The sequence below is a fragment of the Schistocerca gregaria genome, chromosome 2, assembly GCF_023897955.1.
Source record: "Schistocerca gregaria isolate iqSchGreg1 chromosome 2, iqSchGreg1.2, whole genome shotgun sequence".
Lineage (NCBI taxonomy): Eukaryota > Metazoa > Arthropoda > Insecta > Orthoptera > Acrididae > Schistocerca > Schistocerca gregaria.
The window spans coordinates 142130664-142156617 of NC_064921.1; the positions used below are offsets into that span (position 1 = coordinate 142130664).

The 25954-nt window shown below is 41.4% G+C and overlaps 2 protein-coding genes across 4 annotated transcripts in view; one reads left to right on the forward strand and one right to left on the reverse strand.

Annotated features, from left to right (window-relative positions):
* Positions 1 to 25954, forward strand: part of LOC126336538 (proline-rich protein 2-like) — a 479405-nt gene that overhangs the window by 44813 nt on the left and 408638 nt on the right. The window lies entirely within an intron of this gene.
* Positions 5421 to 25954, reverse strand: part of LOC126336531 (proline-rich protein 2-like) — a 34598-nt gene continuing 14064 nt past the window's right edge. The window contains exons 1-3 of one of the 3 annotated variants that reach the window (XM_050000328.1): positions 11667 to 11716; positions 5865 to 5988; positions 5421 to 5825 (exon numbers count right to left, since the gene is read on the reverse strand). In XM_050000328.1, the coding sequence (XP_049856285.1) occupies positions 5614 to 5825; positions 5865 to 5988; positions 11667 to 11705 (375 nt within the window). In that variant the 5' untranslated portion in view covers positions 11706 to 11716 and the 3' untranslated portion in view covers positions 5421 to 5613. Of the gene's footprint in view, positions 5989 to 11666; positions 11717 to 25954 lie in introns of those variants that run through there. The other 2 variants (XM_050000327.1, XR_007564971.1) reach the window with 2 other exon arrangements.

Consider the following 25954-nt stretch of genomic DNA (forward strand, 5'->3'; position numbering starts at 1 on the left):
TTATTTTAATTTAAAAAACCTACCTGTTACCAACTGTTCGTCTAAAATTGCGAGCCATATGTTTGTGACTATTACAGCGCCATCTACCACAAAGCGAAAAAAGTGGTCCAACTAAAACATTCATATTTCTTTACGTACTACACGAATATGTAATAAAAATGGGGGTTCCTATTTAAAAAAAAACTGAGTTCATAACCGTTGGACCTATGACAGCCCCATCTAGCGGGCCAACCACAGCGCTATCTGGTTTCCCCAATGAAGCTAGACAAGTTTCGTTCTTTGTAGCTTTTTAGTTAGGCGCTTATTTTGTGAGATATTTGGCCCAGTCACGATCAATGGACCACCCTGTAGTTTTAACATTAGGGGCGAAAGACTAGATATCTTTATTACAACCTACTTAATCAAGTGCTGCGGTCTTGCTGTTATAAACTGATTGTTACGTTTAGATTTTTATGAGGTACTATTCAATACACGCAGCAGGTCTGATATTCCGTACACTCACTTACTGTTCATTATGTGACAGTGCGGAACGCTAGCGAATCCCTCTCGGAAGTCTAGGAACACATCAGCCTAGGCGGTCGTTACTACTGCTTCCTGGGTCTCGTGGACCAACAGAGTGAGCGTGGTTTCACGGGATCGTTGATTCCTACACCGGAGATTTTCAGTTTACGGCAATGTCTTAATACCTAGCGACAACACACTTAGTTGCCTTGCGCTTCTTTCCACACTCTGAGATTGCTTCGCTCCTCCAACGACCTACGGAAGAAGTTCCAGTTTTTTTACCACAGAACGTCTGTGAGATCACAAGAGTGTAGGATGTGTTTCAAGTCACGTCTCCTAAATAACAGGCAACAACTACACTACTGGCCATTAAAATTACTACACCACGAAGATGACGTGGTACAGACGCGAAATTTAACTGACAGGAAGACGATGCTGTGATATGCAAATAATCAGCTTTTCACAGCATTCACACAAGATTGGCGCCGGTGGAGACACCTACAACGTTCTGACATGAGGAAAGTTTCCAACCGATTTCTCATACACACACAGCAGTTGAACGGCCTTGCCTGGTGAAACGTTGTTGTGATGCCTCGTGTAAGGAGAAAAAATGTGTACCATCACGTTTCCGACTTTGATAAAGGTCGGATTGTAGCCTATCGCGATTGTGGTTTATCGTATCGCAACATTGCTGATCGCGTTGGTCGAGATCCAATGACTGTTAGCAGAAAATGGAATCGGTGGTTCAGGAGGGTAATACGGAACGCCGTGCTGGGTCCCAACGGCCTCGCATCACTAGAAGTCGAGATGACAGGCATCTTATCCGCATGGCTGTAACGGATCGTGCAGCCACGTCTCGATCCCTGAGTCAACAGATGGGGACGTTTACAAGGCAACAACCATCTGCACGAACAGTTCGACGACGTTTGCAGCAGCATGGACTATCAGCTCGGAGACCATGGCTGCGGTTACCCTTGACGCAGCAACACAGACAGGAGCGTCTGTAATGGTGTACTCAACGACGAACGTGGGTGCACGAATGGCAAAACGTCATTTTTTCGGATGAATCCAGGGTCTGTTTACAGCATCATGATGGTCACAACCCTGTTTGGCGACATCGCGGTGAACGCACATTGGAAGCGTGTATTCGTCATCGCCATACTGGCGTATCACCCGGAGTGATGGTATGCGGTGCCATTGGGTTACACGTCTCGGTCACCTCTTGTTCGCATTGACGGAACTTTGAACAGTGGACGTTACATTTCAGATGTGTTACGAACCGTGGCTCTACCCTTCATTCGATCCCTGCAAAACCCTACATTTCAGCAGGATAATGCACGACTGCATGTAGCAGGTCCCGGACAGGCCTTTCTGGATACAGAAAATGTTCGACTGCTGCCCTAGCCAGCAAATATTCCAGATCTCTCACCAATCGAAAACGTCAGGTCAATGGTGGCCGAGCAACTGGCTCGTCACAATACGCCAGTCACTACTCTTGATGAACTGTGGTATCATGTTGAAGCTGCATGGGCAGCTGTACATTGTACCTGTACTTGTACACAAGCTCTGTTTGACTCAATGCCCAGGTGTATGAAGGCCGTTATTACGGCCAGGGGTGGGTGTTCTGGGTACTGATATCTCAGGATCTAATCACCCAAATTGCCTGAAAATGTAATCACAAGTCAATTCTGGTATAATATATTTGTCCAATGAATACGCGTTTATCATCTGCACTTTTTCTTGGTGTAGCAATTTTAATGGCCAGTAGTGTATTTGTACTGCTTCAGGACGATTTCAAACAAGTTATCAGCGGAGCTATCCATTAACATACCGTCCTAAACTGAAAATTTTGGTTGCCTCGAAGGACTTTTTTAGACGTAATTATTGACAGCTGTAACTTCGTGACTGAATTTTTACTCTCTAATGGACTGTACAATGATCTGGAACTTACCTGCAGATTAAAACTTTGTTACAGACCAGGATTCGAACCTGGAATGTTAGTCTTTCAAGTGCAAACTCTATACCTACTGAGCTGTCAAAGCACGACTTATGACTTGGCCTCACAGCTTTAAGTCCCATAGTACCTCTTCTGTTACCTCTCAAACTTCACAGAAGTTCTCCTGCACACCTTGAGAGAGAACTCCAAAGAAATGGCTCAGCTCCAGCTTAGGGGATGTGGACCAAACTGCACCAGTGTTCGGAATACTTGAACTACAACAAAGTATACGCCTGAAAAACCAAAACTCTACAAAAAAAGTGGAGCAGTAGTGAGTACTACAACTTCCAAAGCACCGTGGGAGGATGTCATCGAGACATTGCAGAAACAAACTACAACCGTCACGATAAAGCCTAAATAATCATAGGATATAAGGAAAGTAAAGGAAACATTTGTAAAAACAGTACGACCCAAAAAGGATTAAATTCACATTACTAACATAAGACTGACTATGAATGCATTTATAATGGACTAATTTATTCGGAACAGTGAGAATTTTTTCAGATACAAAAACTGAAGCAGACAGACAGCTGTGAAGGAAATGACGCCATTACTAGTTTTATATGACGTGGCGTCAGACGTCACAGAAGGTGAACTGTTAGACAGTATACATCACCAGACAATATATCAGAAGAACAGTTCCAAATGCACTTTAAGTTCAAATTCAACTAGGTCACAGAGATAAAAGACTCTCTCATGTGCATTATTTTCACTAAAATATGTTCTGTATACTCGATAATAAATTCGTGTTAGGTGGTGGTGTGACAGTGGTTTATATTTTACTTACCCTTTCTGGAAAGTTTTACTGATTATACAGTGAAGAGCCTAAGATACTGGTACACCTACTAATATCGTGCAGAGCCGTGCGAGCAAGTAGAGTAACGCAACACTACGTAGCATGGACTTCAATAATATCTGAAATAATGGTAGAGGGAAAGGGCATCGTGAATCCTGCAGGGCTGTTCATGAATCCGTAAAAGTACAAGGGGGTGGAGATCTCTTCTGAACATCGCGTTGCAAGGCACCCACTTATGCTCAATCATGCTCTTGTCTGGGGAGTTTGGTGCCCAGCGGAAGTGTTTAAACTCAGAAGTGTGTTCCTGGAACCACTCTGTATCAATTCTGGACGTGTGGGGTGTCGCATTGTCCGACTGGAATTGCCCAAGTGCGTCGGAATTCGCAATGGACATGAATGGATGCATGTGATCAGGCAGGATGCCTACGTACGTGCCATCTGTGAGTCTGAGCTAGACGTATCAGAGGTACCATACCGCTCTAACTGCACACACCCCACACCATTATTGAGCCTCCACCAGCTTGAATAGTCCCCTTTTCTGACATGCAGGGTCCATGGATTCATGAGGTTGTCTCCATACCAGTACACGTCCATTCGCTCGATGAAATTTGAAACGAGACTTGTACGACCAATCAACATGTTTCCAGTTATCACAGTCCAATGTCGGTGCTGACCCAGGTTTTGTGTCATAGGCATCAAGAGTACACGAGTTGGCCTTCGGCTCCGAAACCCCATATCGGCAATGTTTCGTCGAATGGTTCGCATGCTGACACTTCTTGATGGCCCAGCACTGAACTCCACAGCAATCTGTGGCAGGGTTGCACTTCTGTCACGCTGAACGCTTCTCTTCAGTCGTCGTTCGTCCTGTTCTTGCAGGATCTTTTTCTGGCCGCAGCGATGTCGGAGATTTGATGTCTTAGCGGATTCCTGATATTCACGGTATACTAGTGAAATGGCCGTACAGGAAAATACCCACTTCATCGCTTTCTCGGAGATATTGTGTCCCATTGCACACGTGCCGACTGTAACACCATATTCAAACTCACTTAAATCTTGATAACCTGGCTTTGTAGCAGCAGTAACTGACAACTGCGCTAGACACTGGTTGTCTTATATAGGCATTGCCGACCGCAGCGCCGTTTTCTGCCTGTTTATGTATCCCTGTATTTGAATACGCATGCCTATAGCAGTTGCTTTGGCGCTTCAGTGTTGTAACCAATGTAGCTGTTAGCAGCAAGTGCGTTGCTTGTGTGGTATTTTTCACACCCATAACAGTAGCTCCATGACTATTTGTTGGCTTTACTTATATTTATGAGCAACCATACGTGTTACGACGAACATCGATACTGAAGACTATCGAATGTAAGATAGCATAATGCTAGTGCTATTAATTTAGTCTATGAACTGTAATTCTAAGGTTTATGAGATAAATGCATGACGTTGGAAATACACCTCAGTTTCTGTTGTTTTGTTGAAATGTTATTACAATAGCAGTCAAAATTGCCCTCTTACTGACTTTTCTCACAAACTTTTAACGTTGTTCGAGATACAGCAGCGGAGAATATACTGTCTTAAAAGAAGGGGTTACAAGTTCACTATGATTCGCGGACATCGGCTCTATTTGTATAGCAAATGCTATTTAGAAGAGCTACTGGTTGCTATTATATGAGAGTGTGAAATTTTAATTAATTCAGAAGAGATCCAGGCATTCTCTGTCCACAAGGCAGCATAGGTGTAAGAATGTGACAAGTGAACGTCCAACCACTTGATACTCAGAAATTCCACGGCTTCTACCTAGGACAATATGACACGCTAAGGAAGAAAACATAGGAGACATAGACTGAATTGGCGTTGTAAGTAATAGTGCAGGAACACATACACGTCTTTCTCTTCAGGTATTCTGGCTTATATATCGTATTGTAAAGGCAAATGATGACATCCTGAAAAAAAAATTCAAGTTCCAATCGTTAGTGTTTGCACAGTTCGTCATTAGCGACATCTGCTTTTCCTAGCGAGTACTGTGTACCATTTGAAGCTCCTAGTGATGTTTTGTATTTGTGACGTTTCCGCTTTGAGTCAATCAGAAAACATTAGCGATGTGGTAGTAAAATAAAAGAACCAAACGAAGAGTTTTTCAATCTTAATTTAATGAGACATAACTAATCAACATATGTTGTTGTTGTTGTTTGTGCACAACAACAACAACATAACGTATCAAAAGTAACAATAAAAATCCTTATCAATAAATTAAAAAGACTTTAGTGGCCAAGAGGAAGGAAGAGCTGTAGTCATGCTTCAGTGAGACTCTAGTGCTGTTTCATTAGAAGATACCAAACCAAATGCGCCCAGGTCTCCCAGAAGCTGGCCCTGGTTGTCCAGTAGGTTGAGGTCCTCCGGTAGGTTGTGGCTCACCAGTTGGTTGTGGCCCTCCAGTTGGTTCAGGACCTCCAGTTGGTTGAGGACCTCCAGTAGGTTGACCTGTTGGTTCAGGACCTCCAGTTGGTGGGCCAGGTGGTCCAGTTGGTTCAGGACCTCCCGTTGGTGTGCCTGGTGGTCCAGTTGGTTCAGGACCTCCAGTAGGTTGACCTGTTGGATCAGGACCTCCAGTTGGTGGGCCTGGTGGTCCAGTTGGTTGTGGCCCCTCAGTTGGTCCAGGAGGGCCAGGTGGAGTTTCCTGGCACCTGCATGCTGTCACCTGCAACAGAATTGTGTGATGTATCTCATAGTCTGTAGATAAAATGCTCTGTGAAATGTTAGCATGTTATGGTGCTTTAGTCCAGTCAATCAGACAATGAGATGCAAATTAGACAAAAACATCCTGGTAGATTTAAGATGTGTACCACAACGGGATTCGATCCCAGAACATTTGCCTTTTGTGGGCAACTGCATGCCCGACTGTGCTATCCAGACATGTTGTAAGACCCACTGTCACAGCTCATAGAAATTTTAGTATACTGAGCTTTGGCAGAGATTTAAAACAAGTAATTTCTATGTTTCATACGCTGTGTTATATTATTTATCTGTGTTGAATGTCATTCGATGTTTTAGTTAGACACGTCTTTTGTCTTATCAATTGCCAATGGATAACGAAGCCGTTAATGATCCTCAACTTGGTATTGTGGAAAGCGCTGTTTAAGTATATTTTATGTCGCATTTTAGATATTTACTCTACGAATATAATTTTCAATCGTTTGGGGGATACCTAGAAGAATTTCTTATTACTATAAAGGAATAGAGGAATAAACTGACGCTGAAACGTGATTCACTACTATTGGAAATGGGCGTTTAATTTGAGCAAACAATATTTCCTGTTATGAGATTTAAATTACCCTTTGCGTGTATTTTACACTTTTAAACAAGAATTAAAAATTTCTTACACTTCTCTGTAAAGATATGAGCGATGCAGTGCATCAACGTTTTACTCCCTAAAAGCCAAATTTTGTATCATAGATCCAAACTTCTATTCGTCAATAGAGCAGAACAGTGATTAAAAAGTAACACAACTGATATACATAATTGTGTGTATTGCGATTGCCCCACACACTATAATGTGAATGTTCTGTATGATCACAGATGATAAGACTCTTTCATGAACTTATATTTTCACCATTTCTGAACTTATAAGACATTTGCAACTTTTCAACGAGAAATTGAAATTACTTAACTCTGCGAATGAAGTGTAGATACCTTCCACATGGAAATGAGTTGTTTATTGTGTAAGACAATGATCACCTTAATATGTATTGTAGCTCGTGTTTGCTTTGATGTGCTCGAAGGAACTAGTTAGTTAGCTTGTTTCATGATTCACAGATCATTTCAACATTTTTTTTTATCCAAACGATGTCGAACGAGTGAGTTTACGAGATATCTATACGAGATTAGTTTTAACATTAATGAACGTTTCAGCCGGCCGTTGTGGCCGAGTGGTTCTAGGCGCTTCAGTCTGGAACCGCGCTGCTGCTACGATCGTAAGTTCGAATCCTGCCTCGGCCATGGACGTGTGTGATGTCCTTAGGTTAGTTAGGTTTAAGTAGTTCTAAGTTCTAGGGGACTGATGACCACAGCAGTTAAGTCCCATAGTGCTCAGAACCATTTGACCCATTTTGAATGAACGTTTTGTTTTTCACTTTTACTCTTGCAATAACGCTTAAAATTACTAACTAAACTTGTCTTTTAACTGGAATTCTGAAAATCCTGTCCTACTGAAAGAACTGGATGTTTCCTTATGGAAGTTGAAAAGTCAGTTCGGGGCCTTAGCGTTAGTAACATCGGCAAGCAGATGATTCTATTGAAGCGATTAAAATGTAATCCGTACAAATTACAACGGTAACAGACTGTAGTCAAATTAACTACTGACTGGCAGAAGTTTTATGAGAATTTATGACCACTAGCTAATAGAATATACGATGGTCTATTTTATTTTACCTTTAATATGGATTTTCGATGTGTTCGTACTACGCTTTCACCATGTACCGTATGAAATGTCTTATCAGTTTATACGTCCCCCATTCATATTTTGATAACCCACTGACGGTGCTTAGAGACGAGCTAAGGTATTAATTGCACATAACAAATTCCAACGACGAAGTACCAAGTAGGCGATAGGCTTCAGAACATATAATTTATTTAATAGTTTCCACGTAGGCTATGAAGTGTGCTGAAAATAGCTACATAATTCACACTACTGTAGCAATAATTTGCAAATGTTTTATGTTATTCGGGGTAAGCTACAGGGAAAGATGGGTAATGTAAATATATAATGTGTACAATAACCAAGAAGGAAAAGTAATAAAGGAATACCACGAACGAAGTGATCTGATTAGAAACGTTGTTAGACAGGGATGCAGACTTTCGTCCTTATTGTTCATCCATACATCGAGAAACTGCAATGAAAAAAGGAAGTTCAGGAGTGTGATCAAAGTTCAAGTTGAGAGCATATCAACGATAATCTGATGATATTGATACCTCAGCGAAAGTCTGAAAGGTTTGTTGAATTTGATGAAGAGTGTTATGAGTACTCACCGTGGGCTGAGAGTAGACGGAAGAAAACAAAAGTAAGGAGAAATGGTATAAATTTAACATAGAAATTGAGGCCGCTAAAGTGCTACATTGGGAGCATAGTAACTCTTGACGGACGATAGAAGGACGTATAAAGCACTGACCGAAAGGGTATTCCTGGAAAAGAGAAGTTTACTAGTATCAAACATAGGCCTTAATACGAGAAAGAGATTTCTGAGGATGTACGTTTGGAACACAGCATTGTGTCGAAGAGAATCATGGATTGAGGGAAAGCCGGAAAAGAAGAGAATCGAAGAGTCAGGGAGTAGAAATAAAAACTAGAGGTTTGCTGAGATACTGTACTTCTGCCAGAGACGGCAAATGAGTCGGATGAGATGTTGAACAGAACCGATAGTGTGTTAGATAAAGATCAACAAAGGTGGAACCTACTAATTGGATGTAGTCGAATTAAATCAGGCGCTAGTGGCGAGTTACGTAAGGAGCCGGTACACTAAAAGTAGTGAACGAGTTTTGTTATTTAGGAAGAACTTTAACTGGAAATGGGAGGAACAGAGAGGATATTAAATGCAGACTAGCAACAGTAAGAAAATTATTTGAGAGTAAGTGGAATTTGTGAACATCTAATACATATATGTGTGTTAGGAAACCTTTCTTGAAGGTATTTGACTGGAGGGTAGCCTTGTGCGGAAGGGAAACGTGGACGACAGGTAGTTGATACTAGAAGAGAATAGAAGCATCTGAAATCTGGTGCTGCAGAAGAATGGTGAAGGTTAGATGGATAGATGGAACAACTACTGAGGCGATACTTAATCAAATCTGAGGAAAAGAGTTTATGGCACAACTTAACTGAAAGAAGGGATCAGATAATAAGATACATTATGAGGCATCATGGATTTGTGTAACTGAGAGTGCGGGAAATAGGGGAAGGGGGAGGAGGATACAAAGTATAGAGGGAGACTAGTCCTAACTACTGTGAACAGGTTCAAACGGATTAAATTTGGAGCAGTTATTCGGAAACGAAGACGCTTACAGAGGATAGAATCATGACAACAATAAGAACACGTACGATTAACAGTATTATTTCAATAGTTAAAAGTCGCCCATGTCCAATCGTAATGGTACGAGGACGTGCTGAAAAGTTATGCCTCCGAATTTTTTATGTGAACAAAACTAACGTTATTAACATTCTACATCTTTATTCTTTATGTACACATATTTTTTCTCAGCTCAGACACCCTTGTAACGAACACAAAGTTTGACGGAGTCACAGCCTCACCTCTGCTTGGACAGCTTCATAACTCAAAGGCGTTGTTTAAGTTTTGGAACCAGATGAAAATAGAATGGGGCCAAGTCAGGACGGCATGGAGGATGATCGATGACAGTGTGAATCCAAGACGTCGGATTGTTGCAGATGTCGCAGCACTCGTGTATGGTCTGTCATTTGGCGAATTCTCGGAATTCGAAAATCGATTACAGTAAGCTGTTTCCCACGGTCCGACATAGTTACGTTACATATCGCCATGTTACACATTACAATTCGGAGCCCTCTAGCGGCAGACGGCTGCAAACATGTAGACATGAAGAGTAAAGATGTACAATGTTAATAACGTTTGTTTTATTTTTCAGCACGACTTCGTACAACCGCCGAAATCTCTAGGCTGTGTGACAGAGCAAAGTCACACGTGTGGCGCCGTGTGGTTCCGATTTGAAAAGGTGAGTTGTTTGTTGCAGCGTGCAGTACGTCTCTTCTATCTGCTGCTACAATCCACGGTAGGTAAAAACATATTATTGCTCAAATCACTTGACTCTAGTAATGGAGGTTTTTCTTCGAATCAATGTACTGGTAGTCAAGGGCTGATTTTACATACGTACATTTCAAATTTTCACTCCAAGTTTGGGAAAATATATTAGTATGAGAGATAAGAATCTTGAAAATAGCTTGTTACTATCGGACTAAGTAACGTTTGGTGTCTTCGCTACATCGATCCAGCAGCTGGCACCAAGTTAAGTAATTCAAGTCCTACCAACGATTAGTGAAATATAAGGATGATTGCTCTTGAGGCATCAAAGCGCTGCAAGGACTGTGATGTGATATTTCATGCCTCTTATTGTGTGCTTCGCTCCTTGATAGTATTGTTCTTACTTCAGCTGGCCCACATAAGGTGCCCCATTTGATGCTTGGGATTTAATGAGCCAGTTCCATTTGCATCATTCGTGTACGTGGTTCTGCTTAAAGGAATGAAATCAGTTTTATTATTGTCAATTTTATCGAAGTAGTTTTCTGTATAAGTTTGAGTATTAAGGTGAAGGAAGGGTTGTTTGGTTCCCTGTTGTCCCTTCTGATTTATGTTTCAGAGATCGGAAGCAGTGGGCCACCGAAGTGCAGAGCCTCCCCTTTTAAATTACTAGCGGGCGTACGGGAGGTGTACTTCGCCTGAGCTCGCGTGTGCTGTTTGGTTCCGATTTCGGTGTTATGAACGGGGTGGAAGTACAAACGGAGTCGACATCTTAATTCGAAGATAAGTACTCAGTCGCCTCCACCTTTCGTGGCCAAGTCGCGGCCTCGCAGTCTCGGTCCTCAGTTATTGTACAAACTGCAGTTTTCTAAAACTTGTGGTGGCTCTGCAAGGTTGCCCGGGTTAAATATTTTAAATATTTGAGGAAAATCTAGAAGAATGTGTCTTAATTGAAACAGTTTTCTAAAATTGCGGTGCAATTCAGCCTTAGTGGCGTACGTCAATTTTGATGGGGAAATAACTGGGTTATTATTGATTAAACTGTCTATAACTTTGTAAAGTTGTTTGGTAATATCTCGCCCGGGAGGGGCGGTTTTCAATCTACGTGGAAATAGCCCGAATGGCGGTTTTTCGAAACGTTTTTAAAGAGATTAATTCATTTGTGGTATTATATAACAATTAGTTTATAAAGTTTGCCTGAATGGCGTTTCTTAAAGAAATTATTATATGATTTATGATTGTAATTCTCTTAATGATTTATCTATGATGCAAATACATATGTTGAAATGAAATGGTCACTGTATGGGCCAAGTCCTTCATCTCCATTTGTATTAAAGGTTAAGGAAATTGCAGTTCAAAATAGAACCAACGTACCAGGACCAATAAGTGTATATTTATCGTACTGCACTTGGGACTCTTGTTCCCTTACGATCATTATAAAACTTGGCGAGTCCCTACTTAAGACGCCAAAAAGAATATTAAATCTTGTTCAAAAATAATGAAAATATGTCCTTAGAATTGGCCGACAATTCCTAATCACGATATATACCTAAAGGTGTGATTAAAAAATACTATAGCTACAACACTCACTGGGTATGCTACAGTAAGGACTACTCACCACAAGGCACAGGAGCAGAGCTGCCACTGTCGCCCTCATGTTGCTGAAAGGTGGCCGAGACCAGGGAACTCAGTCCTTTTATCTATCTCAGCACTGCGTGATGTACTCCTGGCGTGACCGTACAACAAAGCTACCGAAAATAGATCTTTATATTACTCATATAATGCAACATCTGGGTGCCTGCAAACAGTACAGAACATAGCTATGACGGTTTTAACATTTCTCGCCCTCTCTTTGTTACGAAGTGGAAACGTAAGCACCTCCGTGGCCGAGATCGCTAACGCACGGTTGTGTGCTTTCGCTCAACCCGCTACTAAGCTAGTTCGAATCCTGGTTGTGCCAACCTCTTCATCTGCGATCAGCTCTTTAAACCTGTTTCGTCGATTACCTGTGAAATGTGTTCAATTCTGTCTTGTTCTACAAGTTTTACCCTCTAAACCTCCAGATAGTATCACGGAAGTCATTTCCTGATGTCTTAACATTCAGTCCAGATATTTTCCTATTTCCATCGATTCTACGGAGACCTTCTCATTCATTATCTGACCATTCCATATAATTTTCAGCATCTTTGTACAGCAACATATCTCAAACGCCTCGATTGTATTCTTTTCCGGTTTTCCCGCAGTCCTTGATGCACATCTATATGATGCTGTGCTCCAAACGCACAGTCTCACAAATTTGTTCCTTGTATTCGTTCAAATGGCTCTGAGCACCATGGAACTTAGCTTCTGAGGTCATCAGTCCCCTAGATCTTAGAACTACTTAAACCTAACTAACCTGAGACCGTAGCGGTCACGCGCTTCCAAACTGAAGCGCCTAGAACCGCATGGCCACACCGACCTATTCCTTGTATTGAGACCGATGTTGGATACGAGTAGAGTCTTTTAGCAAGGAAAGCCATCTACTTTAGTGTTACTCTGATTTTTACATACTCCTTGCTTCGTCCGTCACATTTTATGAAGCTTTCTCCGTAGTAGAATTTATTGACTTCGTTTACTTCATTGGCAACAATTCTGAACTTGCATTTATCGCTTATCTCATTTCTGTTGCTACTAATTAATTTCGTATTTTTTCGGTTAAACCTTAATGTATAGTCTGTACTCATTAGACGTACATTCCGTTTAACAGGGCCTGTAACTATTCTTAACATGTACTGAGAACAACAATTTCATCTGCGATTCTTATCAACGGTATTCTTTCACCTTGAATTTTAAGCCCACTGCTAAACTTTCACTTCCGTCACGGCTTCTACGATGTACAGACCGAACAGTAGCGGCGAGATACTACATCCTTGTGTTACCCCCCTTTAAACCTGAGCACTTGGTTTTGGTATTCCATTCTTATTCTTCCGTCTTGGTCTTTGTACATATTGTACAGTACCTATATTCCCCTATAGCTCATTCCTACATCTCTCAGAATTTCGAACACATTGCACCATTTCACGTTGTCGAACGCTTTCTCTAGGTCAATAAATCCTACGAACGCTGTTGATTCTTCTTAAGCCTTGCTCCATTAGCCTTTCTTCTATGTATGACTCTCGGCAGCAGCTTTGGTTCATGAGCTGTTAAGCTGACGATACTATTACGAAATCTTCTCGGGGTCCATCCAGATGGTTGCACTGAAATTTCGCAGCGTTTCGATGAGTACCACTCTCATCATCGTTTGGCCAAGATAGTAGCTGAATTATTTCCAATTTTTATCTTCTTTATTTGGTGGCTGATATTTTCCCGGAAGTCTGATGGTATATCTCGAGAATCATAGACCATGCAAACCAACTTGCGTAGTCGTTTGGTTGTCACTTCTCCCCACATGTTAGAAATTCCAAGGTAACGTTTTGTATTTCTTCCGCCTTATTTGATCTCAAGTCTTCCAAAGTACTGCTGAACTTTTTTCATCAGTCAATTGAAGTATCTCTCCAGTTAACGAAGTTTTCTTCCATATCCATTCTTTATGTGTCCATCCTCTCAGATTGCCCTTTTTAGAGACGTACATTCTTCTTCATTTAAGTGCCTACTGCAGTATTCAATATGACAGTATTTACAGTCCTCCTCATACGGCATGAGGCGGCTAACGTTGAGGTGGACGCTCGCAAAACAATGGAGTGTCTTTATGAAAAGGGCCGCGTGCCAAACAGTTGCGTTAACACTGTTAGCGATTGTCGAAGAAGAGCCGAGGAAATCGCGAAGAAGATAATCGACCCTTTGATGGCCTGAATAGAGAACTGCTACTAGAGGAAACTACATAATGCTGTACAGAGACCTGAGATACATACTGCTAGAAGTTATTAGTTAACTGTCGCCAACAGCCTCGTCACAGTGGTAACACCGGTTCTCGCCAAGTCACCGAAGTTAAGCGCTGTCGGGCTTGGCTGTCACTTAAGTGGGTCACCGTTCGGTCTGCCAAGCGGGATGGACTCAGCCCTTATGAGGGCAACTGAGGAGCTACTTTACTAAGAAGTAGCGGCACCGTCACGAATACTGACAACAGCTGGTAGAGCGGAGAGCTGACCACATGCCCGTCCGTATCCCCGCCCGGTGACGTCTACGGACTGCGGGTAACACGGAGGCCGGTAGGTACCGTTGGGCCTCCGAGGCTGTTTGGTCGGTGTTTGTTGTAGTGTCTAATATCAGTTTACGCATGCGTTACATCCATATTCTCGATGTCGCATTGGCTTCAAACATCATGAAATAACGTACTTCATCACATAGGTTTCAAAATCGAGATTCGTTTCGTAGGAAATTCGTTCGGAAAAGCAGATCTCTTCGAAGCTGCTCACCATAATTGAAACAGAAATAATTACCCCAAGATACAAACATGAGCCAGTTCATCCCTAGACATGCACTATGTGATCAAAAGTATCCAGACCCCCCCCCCCCCCCCCCGCAAAGAAACCATATGGTTTTCATTTTTCATGTGCGTTGTGCTGCCACCTACTGCCAAGTATTCCATATCAGCGACCTCAGTAGTCATTAGACATCGTGAGAGAGCAGAATGGGGCGCTCCGTGGAACTCAAGGACTTTGAACGTGGTCAGGTGATTGGATGTCACTTGTGTCATATGTCTGTTCGCGAGATTTCCACATCGCTAAACATCCCTAGGTCCACTGTTTCCGACGTAATAGTGAAGTGGAAACGTGAAGGGACACGTACAACACGAAGGCGTACAGGCCGACTTCGTCTGTTGGCTGACGGAGACCGCCGACAGTTGAAGCGGGTCGTAATGTGTAACAGGCAGACATCTGTCCAGACCATCACACAAGAATTCCAAACTCCATCATCATCCACTACAAGCACAGTGACAGTTAGGCGGGAAGTGAGACAACTTGGATTTCATGCTCGAGCGGCTGCTCATAAGCCACACATCACGCCAATAAATGCCAAACGACGCCCCGCTTCATGTAAGGAGCGTAAACATTGGACGATTGAATAGTAGAAAAACGTTCTGTAGAGTGACGAATCACGGTACACAATACGGCAGGGTGTGGGTTTGGCGAATGCCCGGTGAACGCCATCTGCCAGCGTGCATAGTGCCAACAGTACAATTCTAAGGCGATGGTACTATAGTGTGGTCGTGTTTTTCATGGAGAGGGCTTGTACCCCTTGTTGCTTTGCGTGGCACTATCACAGCACAGACCTAAGTTGATGTTTTAAGCACCTTCTTGCTTCCCACTGTTGAAGAGCAATTCCATGATGCAGATTGCATCTTTCAACACTATCGAGCACCTGTTCATAATGCACGGCTTGTGGTGGAGTGGTGCACGACAGTAACATTTCTATAATGGACTGGCAAGAACAGAGTCCTGACCTGAATCCTATAGAATACTTCTGGGATGTTTTGGAAAGTCGACTTCGTACCAGGCCTCACCGACAGACATCGATACCTCCGTGAAGAAGGGGCTTCCATTACCCAAGTAACCTTCCAGCGCATGATTGAACATATGCCTGCGAGAGTGGAAGCTGTCATCAACGCTAAGGGGGGGCAACACCATATTGAATTCCAGCATTACCGTTGGAGGGCGCAGTTATCCGGATATTCTTGAACACATAGTGTATAATTTAGAGAAAGTTTCATAATAGCAAAAACATACACTATGCAATTTTTGATTGCTTCAGGCATAGACTGGCAGTTATGTTAAGATTTCTGATCACTGGGGAAACATTCCAGCCCGTTCGTTGGCCTTTGCAGAAAGAATACATTATTTATTATAACGACATTGAGACAAAATTTCTCTTCAATTAATAATAAAGTCCCAGAATCCTTTAAAAAACCAAAGGTGAAAAAAATTTGGAATAAGTTGGGCGCAAATGTAGTAACCTTATCTTCTTAATTCCAGAACACAGAACCCTGGCAACTGTGCTATAGCTTCGACATAGCAAGCGATTTTCCGTAGATGACACACAGTTTCTAAGGAATGTATTTACAAATGTTATTTGACATTTAATGTGCAGATTTTACCTGAAAGATAGATCATCATTGTGACGTAGCGTTGAAATGGCATACTTTCGTAGCACGCTAGTTATACACTAAAACCATCAACTACAGAAAGCCTTTACCTATCGTTATGTAATTTCCTGTCAGTTTATAATAAAAAATTGCAGCTAAAACGACCGTTTTTCGAGAGATCCTTCGTTTGCTGATGCTGTGAAATTGCTTATATTCTTACCAAGTACTCTATGAGAAAGTTCAAATGGTTCAAACGGCTCTAAGCACTATGGGACTTAACTTCTGAGGTCATGTCCCCTATAACTTAGAACTACTTCAACCTAAATAACCTAAGGACATCACACACATCCTTGCCCGAGGCAGGATTCGAACCTGCGACCGTAGCAGTCGCGCGGTTCCAGACTGTAGCGCCTAGAACCGCTCGGCCCCTCCGGCCAGCACTCTATGAGAAAGAAAACCAACCAAATACGACTTTAACGCCAATCAGTATTGTGGCCCCTACGTTTTGCTTGTGACTTAAAATGATGTCGTATCTCATTCGCCACGTTCCTCTAGCACAGGAAAAACATCTGACATGCCAGATTCCTTATCTGACGCTTCCCAGTGTCCTGGAACGAGGGCAACGAGATATATTGACACCGCAACGAACTTGTGACGTCACACTAGTCGGCTTGTCCGCCAAACTTCGCGAACGCTCAGCTCTATGCAGGGCGCACGGCAAATTAATATGTAATTTGAAAGGTACCTACTTTGTCGTGTGCTATTGAGGGCTTGTATGCCCTTCAACGATGAGTCAAAAAATATTAAACGCATGTGAAACAACTTATCGATCCCTGTCGGAGACGAGTGCTCGCACTCGTAGGACCTGCACTGACACGTACTGTGATGTAAGTACCACGGCCTGTCTTTCTCGTGGGCCGCGAATTCCACGCTGTGACGTCACGAGCTCTTCGTCCCCTGAGGGGACGGCTTTAGAAAACTGCAAACATAGCTCACAGTTACTCATTAGCTCAGGATCCCAATTTTTCCCCATTGATTCTTTTCAGATTTCTGTGTTTAGCTAAGTTTTACGATAGCATAATGCTTGTTAATGTCATGGGCTAGTGTATGTAACCATACTATTACAAAATTGTATTTAAGTTTGTATTTTTTGCTTGTTTATTTATTTCTACGTTTAAACTGTCTACATCCCTTCTGATTGGATGATGGGCGCACTTCTTTCGTGTAAGTCGATGGATGTAAGTTTGTGTGTGCTTATTTTTAAATATGATGACAATAAGATAGTTTCTTCTGGTATTAAGCAGGTTATTCCACAGTTGAATTCTTGCGTCTTAGAAGGACATTCAGCAAATACTTGAAGTGTCAGGCCTGATTGCAGAAGCTTAAAATAAAATGATCGCGTCCATCTGATGCGGTAATGCTATGCCTTAGAATCGGTATGTGAGATTCTGTTCAGCAAGTAGACGACACTGAGGCAGCAGGGAGAGGCAGCAGAGTAGTAATGTGCTGTGTTAACTAAACTGCATTTATACATAAACAGAACTTTGTTTAACAACAATAGAATACTTTACAGTTAGTAAAATACACAATTTAATAATGGGAGCACTGATCACTAATAAATAAGACAACCAAACCCAAGGCTCACCATACCAGTAAATACAGTTGTTAATATGCGTGGCTGGAAAACGATAATTTAAAATGTTGCTGAACCTCAAATAAAATCTCCTTCCTTTTCTTATCAAAATAATTTAAAGTATTAAGCAGTTGCAACAAGAGTTATTAATTGGCATACGTCGTTGATATTACAGACAATTATAGGTCAAGGACGATAACTAAGCTGAGCAACTGCACAAACGGCTTACGGCACAATGAACTATGGCGAAGCCCTTCCCAGTAATTAAATTTAATTAAGAAGTAAGATGCCTCGCCCCTGAAGACCATCTCATGGCAACACTGATCAACCTTAAGTGAATAAATGTTTTCCATCCAAAAAACTACAGTAACAATTACGACCGACACAGGCTAACGGAATCAACTGCCGATGGTCATGCAAACAACTTTCACACTGGCCAAAGATGCTATAGTATTTACACGGAATTTGGTCAAGAATACTAGATACTCGTTAGTAATCATTTTAAGGGACCTTAATCGTACGTTCAAACACTGCCTCGGCAGGAAGAGGACGACGAAAACATCGGGTACAAGTCGTGAAACACGTGAGGCCTTCACGACAAAACGTCTGGAACATACAGGAGGCCACCTTATACTAGAAGTCGCATCTAGATGTATTGCTTAAATTTACTTAAGCGGGTTTTACAAGGAATCGGCTGTAGACATCATAAGGAAAACTAGATGTAGGTCCCCTGGATACCATAATGTACAACTGAAATACAGATAGCCAAAGTGAGTCAAACACTTAATATCTGGGGCTACCGGCAAGCAAACAACTGCAGTAACCGAGCAAATATACGTAAATATACAATAAATTATTTACACAGGTGAGCAGTTCGACAAACAGCTAAAACAGGTAATGTGGATTCACTAGAATCAGATGGTTAGCTGTCTTGCATAAACAGGTATATTTTACACAGATGTATGAGGAATTTACATTACTAATACATAAAATCAATCAAAACATATAGTGAGGCCTCTTTATTGAATTCAGTAAACAATGTATTAAATAATGTCTAACCTGTCCCGTAAAACACACACACACACACACACACACACACACACACACACACACACAAACGCGCTCACTCACAAATATAAGCAAGAATTAAACACTGTTGTAATTAAGGCAAAACAGGAATGAAGAAAACATGGCTGACAAGCACTGAATAATACCATACCACATAAGAAGATTACACAAAAATTTTAATAGTACGTGAAGGCTTGTGTACACATTCATCCAAGCAACACTGCCCAGAAACTTGGTTGGTAGGAATCAACATATAGTTTACAATCCACATTTGCAGAATTCGTGATTACATGTCCAGAAAGTCAGCTAAACATAGAAAAATACAGGTGAATGCCTCCACACACCACAGAATATTGAACAAATGACCACAAATACCAGCTACATCCGAAGGGAACAAGGAAGCAATGGACCACAGGCTAGTTGAGAACAAAATTACTGTCCGTTAAAGAAAAGGACTCACTATAAAGTTGCCGCAATAGCCACGCAACGATTCCCCGAGCAAGCTCGCTTCTTCCAACGGTCAAGTAGCTGACAGTTAACTCCAACACGTCTGATGGCGCCAGTAACACTCCACTGGCCAGGCCAGTGCCTTCCACCTGTGTTCTGTCCAGCAGTGCACTCACACATCTTCCATGAACCCAGACCTCCAATTGTCCACACCACTGCCAGAAAATTTCACAATTGCTTGCAGAATACCGCCCTATATCGCCGTCCACCGCTGCTGACAAGCCCTGTTGTGAGAAAACATCGCCTAGTACCCCAGCAACTGGGCAGAGTCATACGCAGATCACAGGACAGATACAGACGGTTACTGAGGGCCAAGGCACACGACAACATAGGATTTGTGGACCTCGAAAATGCATATGACAATGTAAAACGTTACAAGATCTTCAAAATTCTGAGAAAAACATACAGGGTGGTCTATTGGACGTCAGCGCGCCAAATATCTCACGAAATAAGCGTAAAACGGAAAAAAACTACAAAAAACTAAACTTGTCTAGCTTGAAGGGGGAAACCAGATGACACTATGGTTGGCCCGCTAGATGGCGCTGCCATAGGTCAAACGGATATCAACTACGCTCTTTTAATTAGGAACCCCCATTTTTTATTACATATTCGTGTAGTACGTAAAGAAAATTGAATGTTTTAGTTGGATCACTGTTTTCGCTTTGTGATAGATTGCGCTGTAATAGTCACAAACATATGGGTCACAATTTTAGACGAACAGTTGGTAACAGCTAGGATTTTTAAATTAAAATACAGAACGTAGGTACGTTTGAACATTTTATTTCGGTTGTTCCAATGTGATACATGTACCTTTGTGAACTTATCATTTCTGAGAACGCATGTTGTTACAGCGTGATTGCCTGTAAATACCACGTTAATGCAATGAATGCTCAAAATGATGTCCATCAACCTCAATGCATTCGGCAATACGTGTAACGACATTCCTCTCAACAGTGAGTAGTTGGCCTTCCGTAATGTTCGCATATGTATTGACAATGCGCTGACGCATGTTGTCTGGCGTTGTCGGTGGATCACGATGGCAAATATCCTTCAACTTTACCCACAGAAAGAAATCCGGGGACGTCAGATCCGGTGAACGTGCGGGCCATGGTATGATGCTTCGTCGACCAATCCACCTGTCATGAAATATGCTATTCAATACTGCTTCAACCGGACGCGAGCTATGTGCTGGACATCCATTCTGTCATGCAGTGAAATACCTTGTAAAACATCGATAGAACATTACGTAGGAAATCAGAATACATTGCACCATTTAGATTGCCATCGATAAAATGGGGGCCAATTATCCTTCCTCCCATAATGCAGCACCAAACATTAACCCGCCAAGGTCGCTGATGTTCCACTTGTCGCAGCCATCGCGGATTTTCCGTTGCCCAGTAGTGCATATTACGCCGGTTTACGTTACCGCTGTTGGTGAATGACACTTCGTCACTAAATAGAATGCGTACAAAAAATCTGTCATCGTCCCGTAATTTCTCTTGTGCTCAGGGGCAGAACTGTACACGACGTTCAATATCGTCGCCATGCAATTCCGGGTGCATAGAAATATGGTACGGATGCAATAGATGTTGATGTAGCATTCTCAACATCGACGTTTTTGAGATTCCCGATTCTCGCGCAGTTTGTCTGCAACGGATGTGCGGATTAGCCGCGACAACAGCTAAAACACCTACTTGGGCATCATCATTTGTTGCAGGTCGTGGTTGACGTTTCACATGTGGCTGAACACTTCCTATTTCCTTAAATAGCGTAACTATACGGCGAACGGTCCGGACACTTGGATGATGTCATCCAGGATACCGAGCAGCATACCTAGCACACGCCCGTTGGGCATTTTAAACACAATAGCCATACATCAACACGAATCGACCTTTTCTGCAATTGGTAAACGGTCCATATTAACACGGGTAATGTATCACGAAGCAAATACCTTCCGCACTGGGGGAGAGTTACGTGATACCACGTACTTATACGTTTGTGACTATTACAGCGCCATCTATCACAAAGAGAAAAAAGTGGTCCAACTAAAACATTCATGTTTCTTTACGTACTACACGAATAAGTAATAAAAAATGGGGGTTCCTATTTTGAAAAACGCAGTTGATATCCGTTTGGCATATGGCTGCGCCATCTAGCGGGCCAACCATAGCGCCATTCGATTTCCCCCTTCAAGCTAGACGAGTTTCGTTCTTTGTAGTTTTTTCGTTTGATGCTTATTTCGTGAGATATTTTGCCTGGTCACTATCAGTGGATCACCCTGTATATAGGGAAAGATGGGTAATATACGGGGTGAGTCACTAACTATACACTTAATTTTTCCACATATGTCCACTTAAAAAAAATTATTAATATTAGTGCTGATATCATTTCAATGAAGTCTAGCAGTAATGAAACTTTCGTTTTGGGGTCTTCTTATCTACCAGTTCATTGTAGAAATACAAGCAGGCATAGCCATCGGATACTTGATTAATACCAAACATGTGCAGCTGCAACTGGTGGCAATAAGTAACTTCAGTTATTAGAACTGGTGCTTTCATTAGTACAATGCTTAGAAAAATGTTCTTGCATTACTAACTTATCCCGTTTTTTTTTAATAGAAAAACTTCACAGATCTCTATTTGTGAATCTTAAGTTCAGTTTGAAGTTCCTTTCTTTAGACACTTCTATTAACACAGCGTGCCTGCATTTTGAGTTACTCAACGTTAGGGCATGCATTTGTTCTAGGTCGACCGAATACACATTAAAATACATTTTTGTAATAATGAGCGAATTAACGATATTTCGTTTCAGTACTAATACTGTACACAAAAACTGTGCGCTTTTTCCATTTACTCACTCTTCAAAATCAACCATTGTCTAGGAACTGCACATTTTTTTCAATGTGGTGCTACAGAAGAATGCTGAAGATTCGATGGGTAGATCACATTACTAATGAGGAAGTATTGGATAGAATAGCGGAGAAGAGAAATTTGTGGCACAACTTGACTAGAAGGAGGGATCGGTTGATAGGACATGTTCTAAGGCATTAAGGGATCACCAATTTAGTATCGGAGGGCAGCGTGGAGGGTAAAAATCATAGAGGGAGACCAAGAGATGAATACACTAAGCTGATTCAGAAGGATGTGGGTTGCAGTGGGTTCTGGGAGATGAAGAAGCTTGCACAGGATAGAGTAGCATGGGGAGCTGCATCAAACCAGTCTCAGGACTGAAGACCACAACAACAACAACAACAATCATATTTTCATTCAATTACAGTGGTTCTCGAATATAAATTTGTACCTTCTTACACAACTCATTTTGTGTAAGGCAGTGCAAAGAAATCGATGCCAGACTCAATTATTCCCAGAAAAACAGTGCATTTATGCCGTTTTACGTCTCAGGGCTTCAACTGAACAAATATTTTTGAACTGTGTAAAGGAGTTCTGTGCCGCTCATCGCTGATTTAATGATGCCTGCTGACGTCAGATAGAGTCTAGGTTTGTCACAGTCGCCATTCCTGCTCTAAATATTCTGTTATATTTTCCTTGTCACGCTGTACAAAGCCGAAGCTGCAAACAAAAGGAAATTATCACCAGTTAATGAAGAACTCTGGCATCCAGCGGAGGACACTGAATTTATCCACATATGTCCACTTAAAAAAATTTCTGCTTTATCCGTAAGGTCAATTTGTGTTTATCAAGTTCGAGTTCATCGAAACCTTCAGAAAAAACTGAGTTGGTACTCAGTTTTTGAGAGCCCTCCGTCTTCTCAAGACGTAGTGAAACTAAAAGAAGTGTTTTCCACTACCGCAAAATTAAGTTTATGCAGACTTTTATAATTCACAGAACACATTTTTCACTATCGGCGGATGTTTGTGTTTTTGCGGTAAGCAAATAGCAATAATTCTTGTTCCAACAGACTTTCATTCATTCTGAGAAGGCTTGTTTACGTTCTTCCGACCACTTTGGTCTGTACTTTTCTTGTTTTGATTGCTCTGGTGTAACTTCCAACTTGTCTGCTTAGCGTCATCATGATATCACTTTCTAAAACGTCGGTTGGTCTTATGTTTGCGTCGTTGAGGTCGTACTTATTTCAGCCAAGGTGTTCAGTTCTTAAGTGATGTTACGTAGTCTAGTATCCTTTTTGTCAGTCGGTTTTCTGGAGTCTGTTGCGAGGAGCAAATAATTTCATTCACCTTTCTTAAAACAATTTCGGCATTTGAAAAAATTTTCTGCTGTTTTGAATGACTATAGCCTGTAACCGAACTGGGTATGTCTTGCTCCTAAAATTTTCATAATGATCTTTGTCTCCCCTTTTTTGGTTTCTTCAAGTTCACGTTTTCTGTTAAGCTTCAGTGTTTCTCTTGCGTAGAAGGCTATTGGTTTTATGACTATGTTTGAAGACCAAATTTTGGTCTGTCTTTATATGGATTTTTTGTGGTAGAAATTTTGGACTAAGTCAAGTGCTTCTTTTTTTTTTTACTCTTTGGAGGCGATTTTACATCCAAAACCCACTTTTTTTGAGTTTTATTCCATCCTTCCATAGCCTTCTCTAGGACGGCGTTGAAGAAGAGAATCCATCTCCTTGTCTCACACCTGTTTGAATGTGAAAATGTTCTGAGATTTCCCCATAAATTTGACTTGAGATTTCGTGACAGTTAGTGTCGGTTTCATGAGTTCTCGTGTGTTTTGGGATCTAGTCCCCCTCTGTTCTAAAATGTGGAGTTGTGAGGGCCTGTCTACTGAATCGTACGCCTTTTTGAAATCTGCAAATGTGCATACTAGAGGTTTTTGTCAATGGGCTCGCATTTTGAGGTTGAACATTTATTCTGGGCATGACCTGTTCAGTATGGATTCTCGTTGATCTTCTGTTAATTTGGACTCTGATTGCTTTTATGCTCTATTCAAGAGACAAGCTGACAGGATTTTTTAGGCGACCGGTAAGTAAGAGATCCCTCTATAGTCTTTTACATCTGATTTGCTGCCTTTTGTTATCTAGTAAATGGATTAAAGCAGTCTTCCAGTCACCGGGATTTTTTCGATTTGCCGAATGCTTCTTACTGTTGTGTAATTTCTTTGAGTGAGTTTAGGTCTAAATTATTCAACACTTCAGCTACAGCTCTGTCCTGTCCTGATGCTTTGTCATTTTTAAGTTTCTTGATATGTGTAAAACTTTCTTCTTGTGTTGGTGGTGACGAATTTTCTGTTGTCATTTCTGGATTTATTGTCGAGAATTTATCTCGAAAAGCAGAGAAAAATATGTGGTTAGTTCTTGGCAATTGTCTTTAGTTGCCAATGGAAATTTATCATCTTGTTTTCGAAACAGACGTTCTGTGATGCGTACCCTTTCAGAAAGTTCAGAAAGTTCTTGTAAACATCTTGTGTGTCGTAATTTTTGAAGTTGTCTTCAATTGACTCCAGTTAGTCATGACATATTTTCGTTTACTTTCTCTTAAACACTTGGATGTTTGTTTGCGAACTTTGAGGAATTTCTTCTGTATTTCTTCTGAATTTTGAAATGCCCCTTCTAGTGTATTTCCACATTATTGATTCCGTCAAGGGTGTTTTGGCTCCTTGTAAAGAGCGATCAGGTCTTTCGATGTTTTGATGTTTTTGGTTTGAAATCGTTGTAGTCTATAGTTTCTGTACCTATGAAACGTGTTTCCTGTAGGATTAGAATTTGAATTTTCTGCTTCGGAGTTCTGTTGTGAGATTATGTATTTTTCCTGCTCGAATAATTGTCTGAACGTTGAAAGTGTCAATGTAGGCGTGTGCTTTACGTGAAAGTTTACCAGAGCACTCCAACTTGTTCTCTTCTATAAAAGTCCAAGCTCACCAGAATCTGTGCGGTTGGTAGCCACTTTGGAGTGGGTGCATGGTACAACTGCGATAATTTTGTCTTTGTTTGTATGAGTCATGGTTGTTTGTCATCAATTTTCTAGCTTTTGTCAGTGGTGTACAATCAACGATTATGAGTTACAGGAGCACGTTTACAGCTGCACCTCCTGGTGAAAAGACGCTGAGCGTATTAGCAGCAGCAGAAACAGTAGTAGTATTAGCCACAGTATTGTTAGTATTAATGTTATCAGTTCTTAGTCAGTACTGTTAACACATTATCATTAGATACATCCATTTTTTTTAAAATTCTTTTATTACTGTTCATCATTATTTATCGCAATAATTTTATTTCACTTGTTACGTAACTAAGATATAAAAAGAAAATACTGTAGCTGTGAAGTCTTAGGCCGATCTAAGAAAGGATCTGAAGGCTGTAATCTGACCAGTTTAAACAAATAAATGGAGAGGCGTACAGAAAAGTAATGCCTCTGAATTTATATGTGGAAACTCTTAAATGAAACAAATGTTATTAACATTCTGCATCTTTATTCTCCACGTCGAGGTATTTATTACTCAACGTAATCACCATGGCGACAAACAGTTTTTCCCAATTAGAGACTATTTTGTTGATACCGTCACTGTAGAATGTCTGACTTTGTTGACGGAGCCATAACCTCATTTCTGCTTGCACCACGTAATTACTATAAAAATGAAATTCTCGGAGGCGTTCTTTAAGTTTTTAAATCAAATGGACGGGGCATATAGGGACTGAATGGAGGATGATCGATGACAGTGAAACC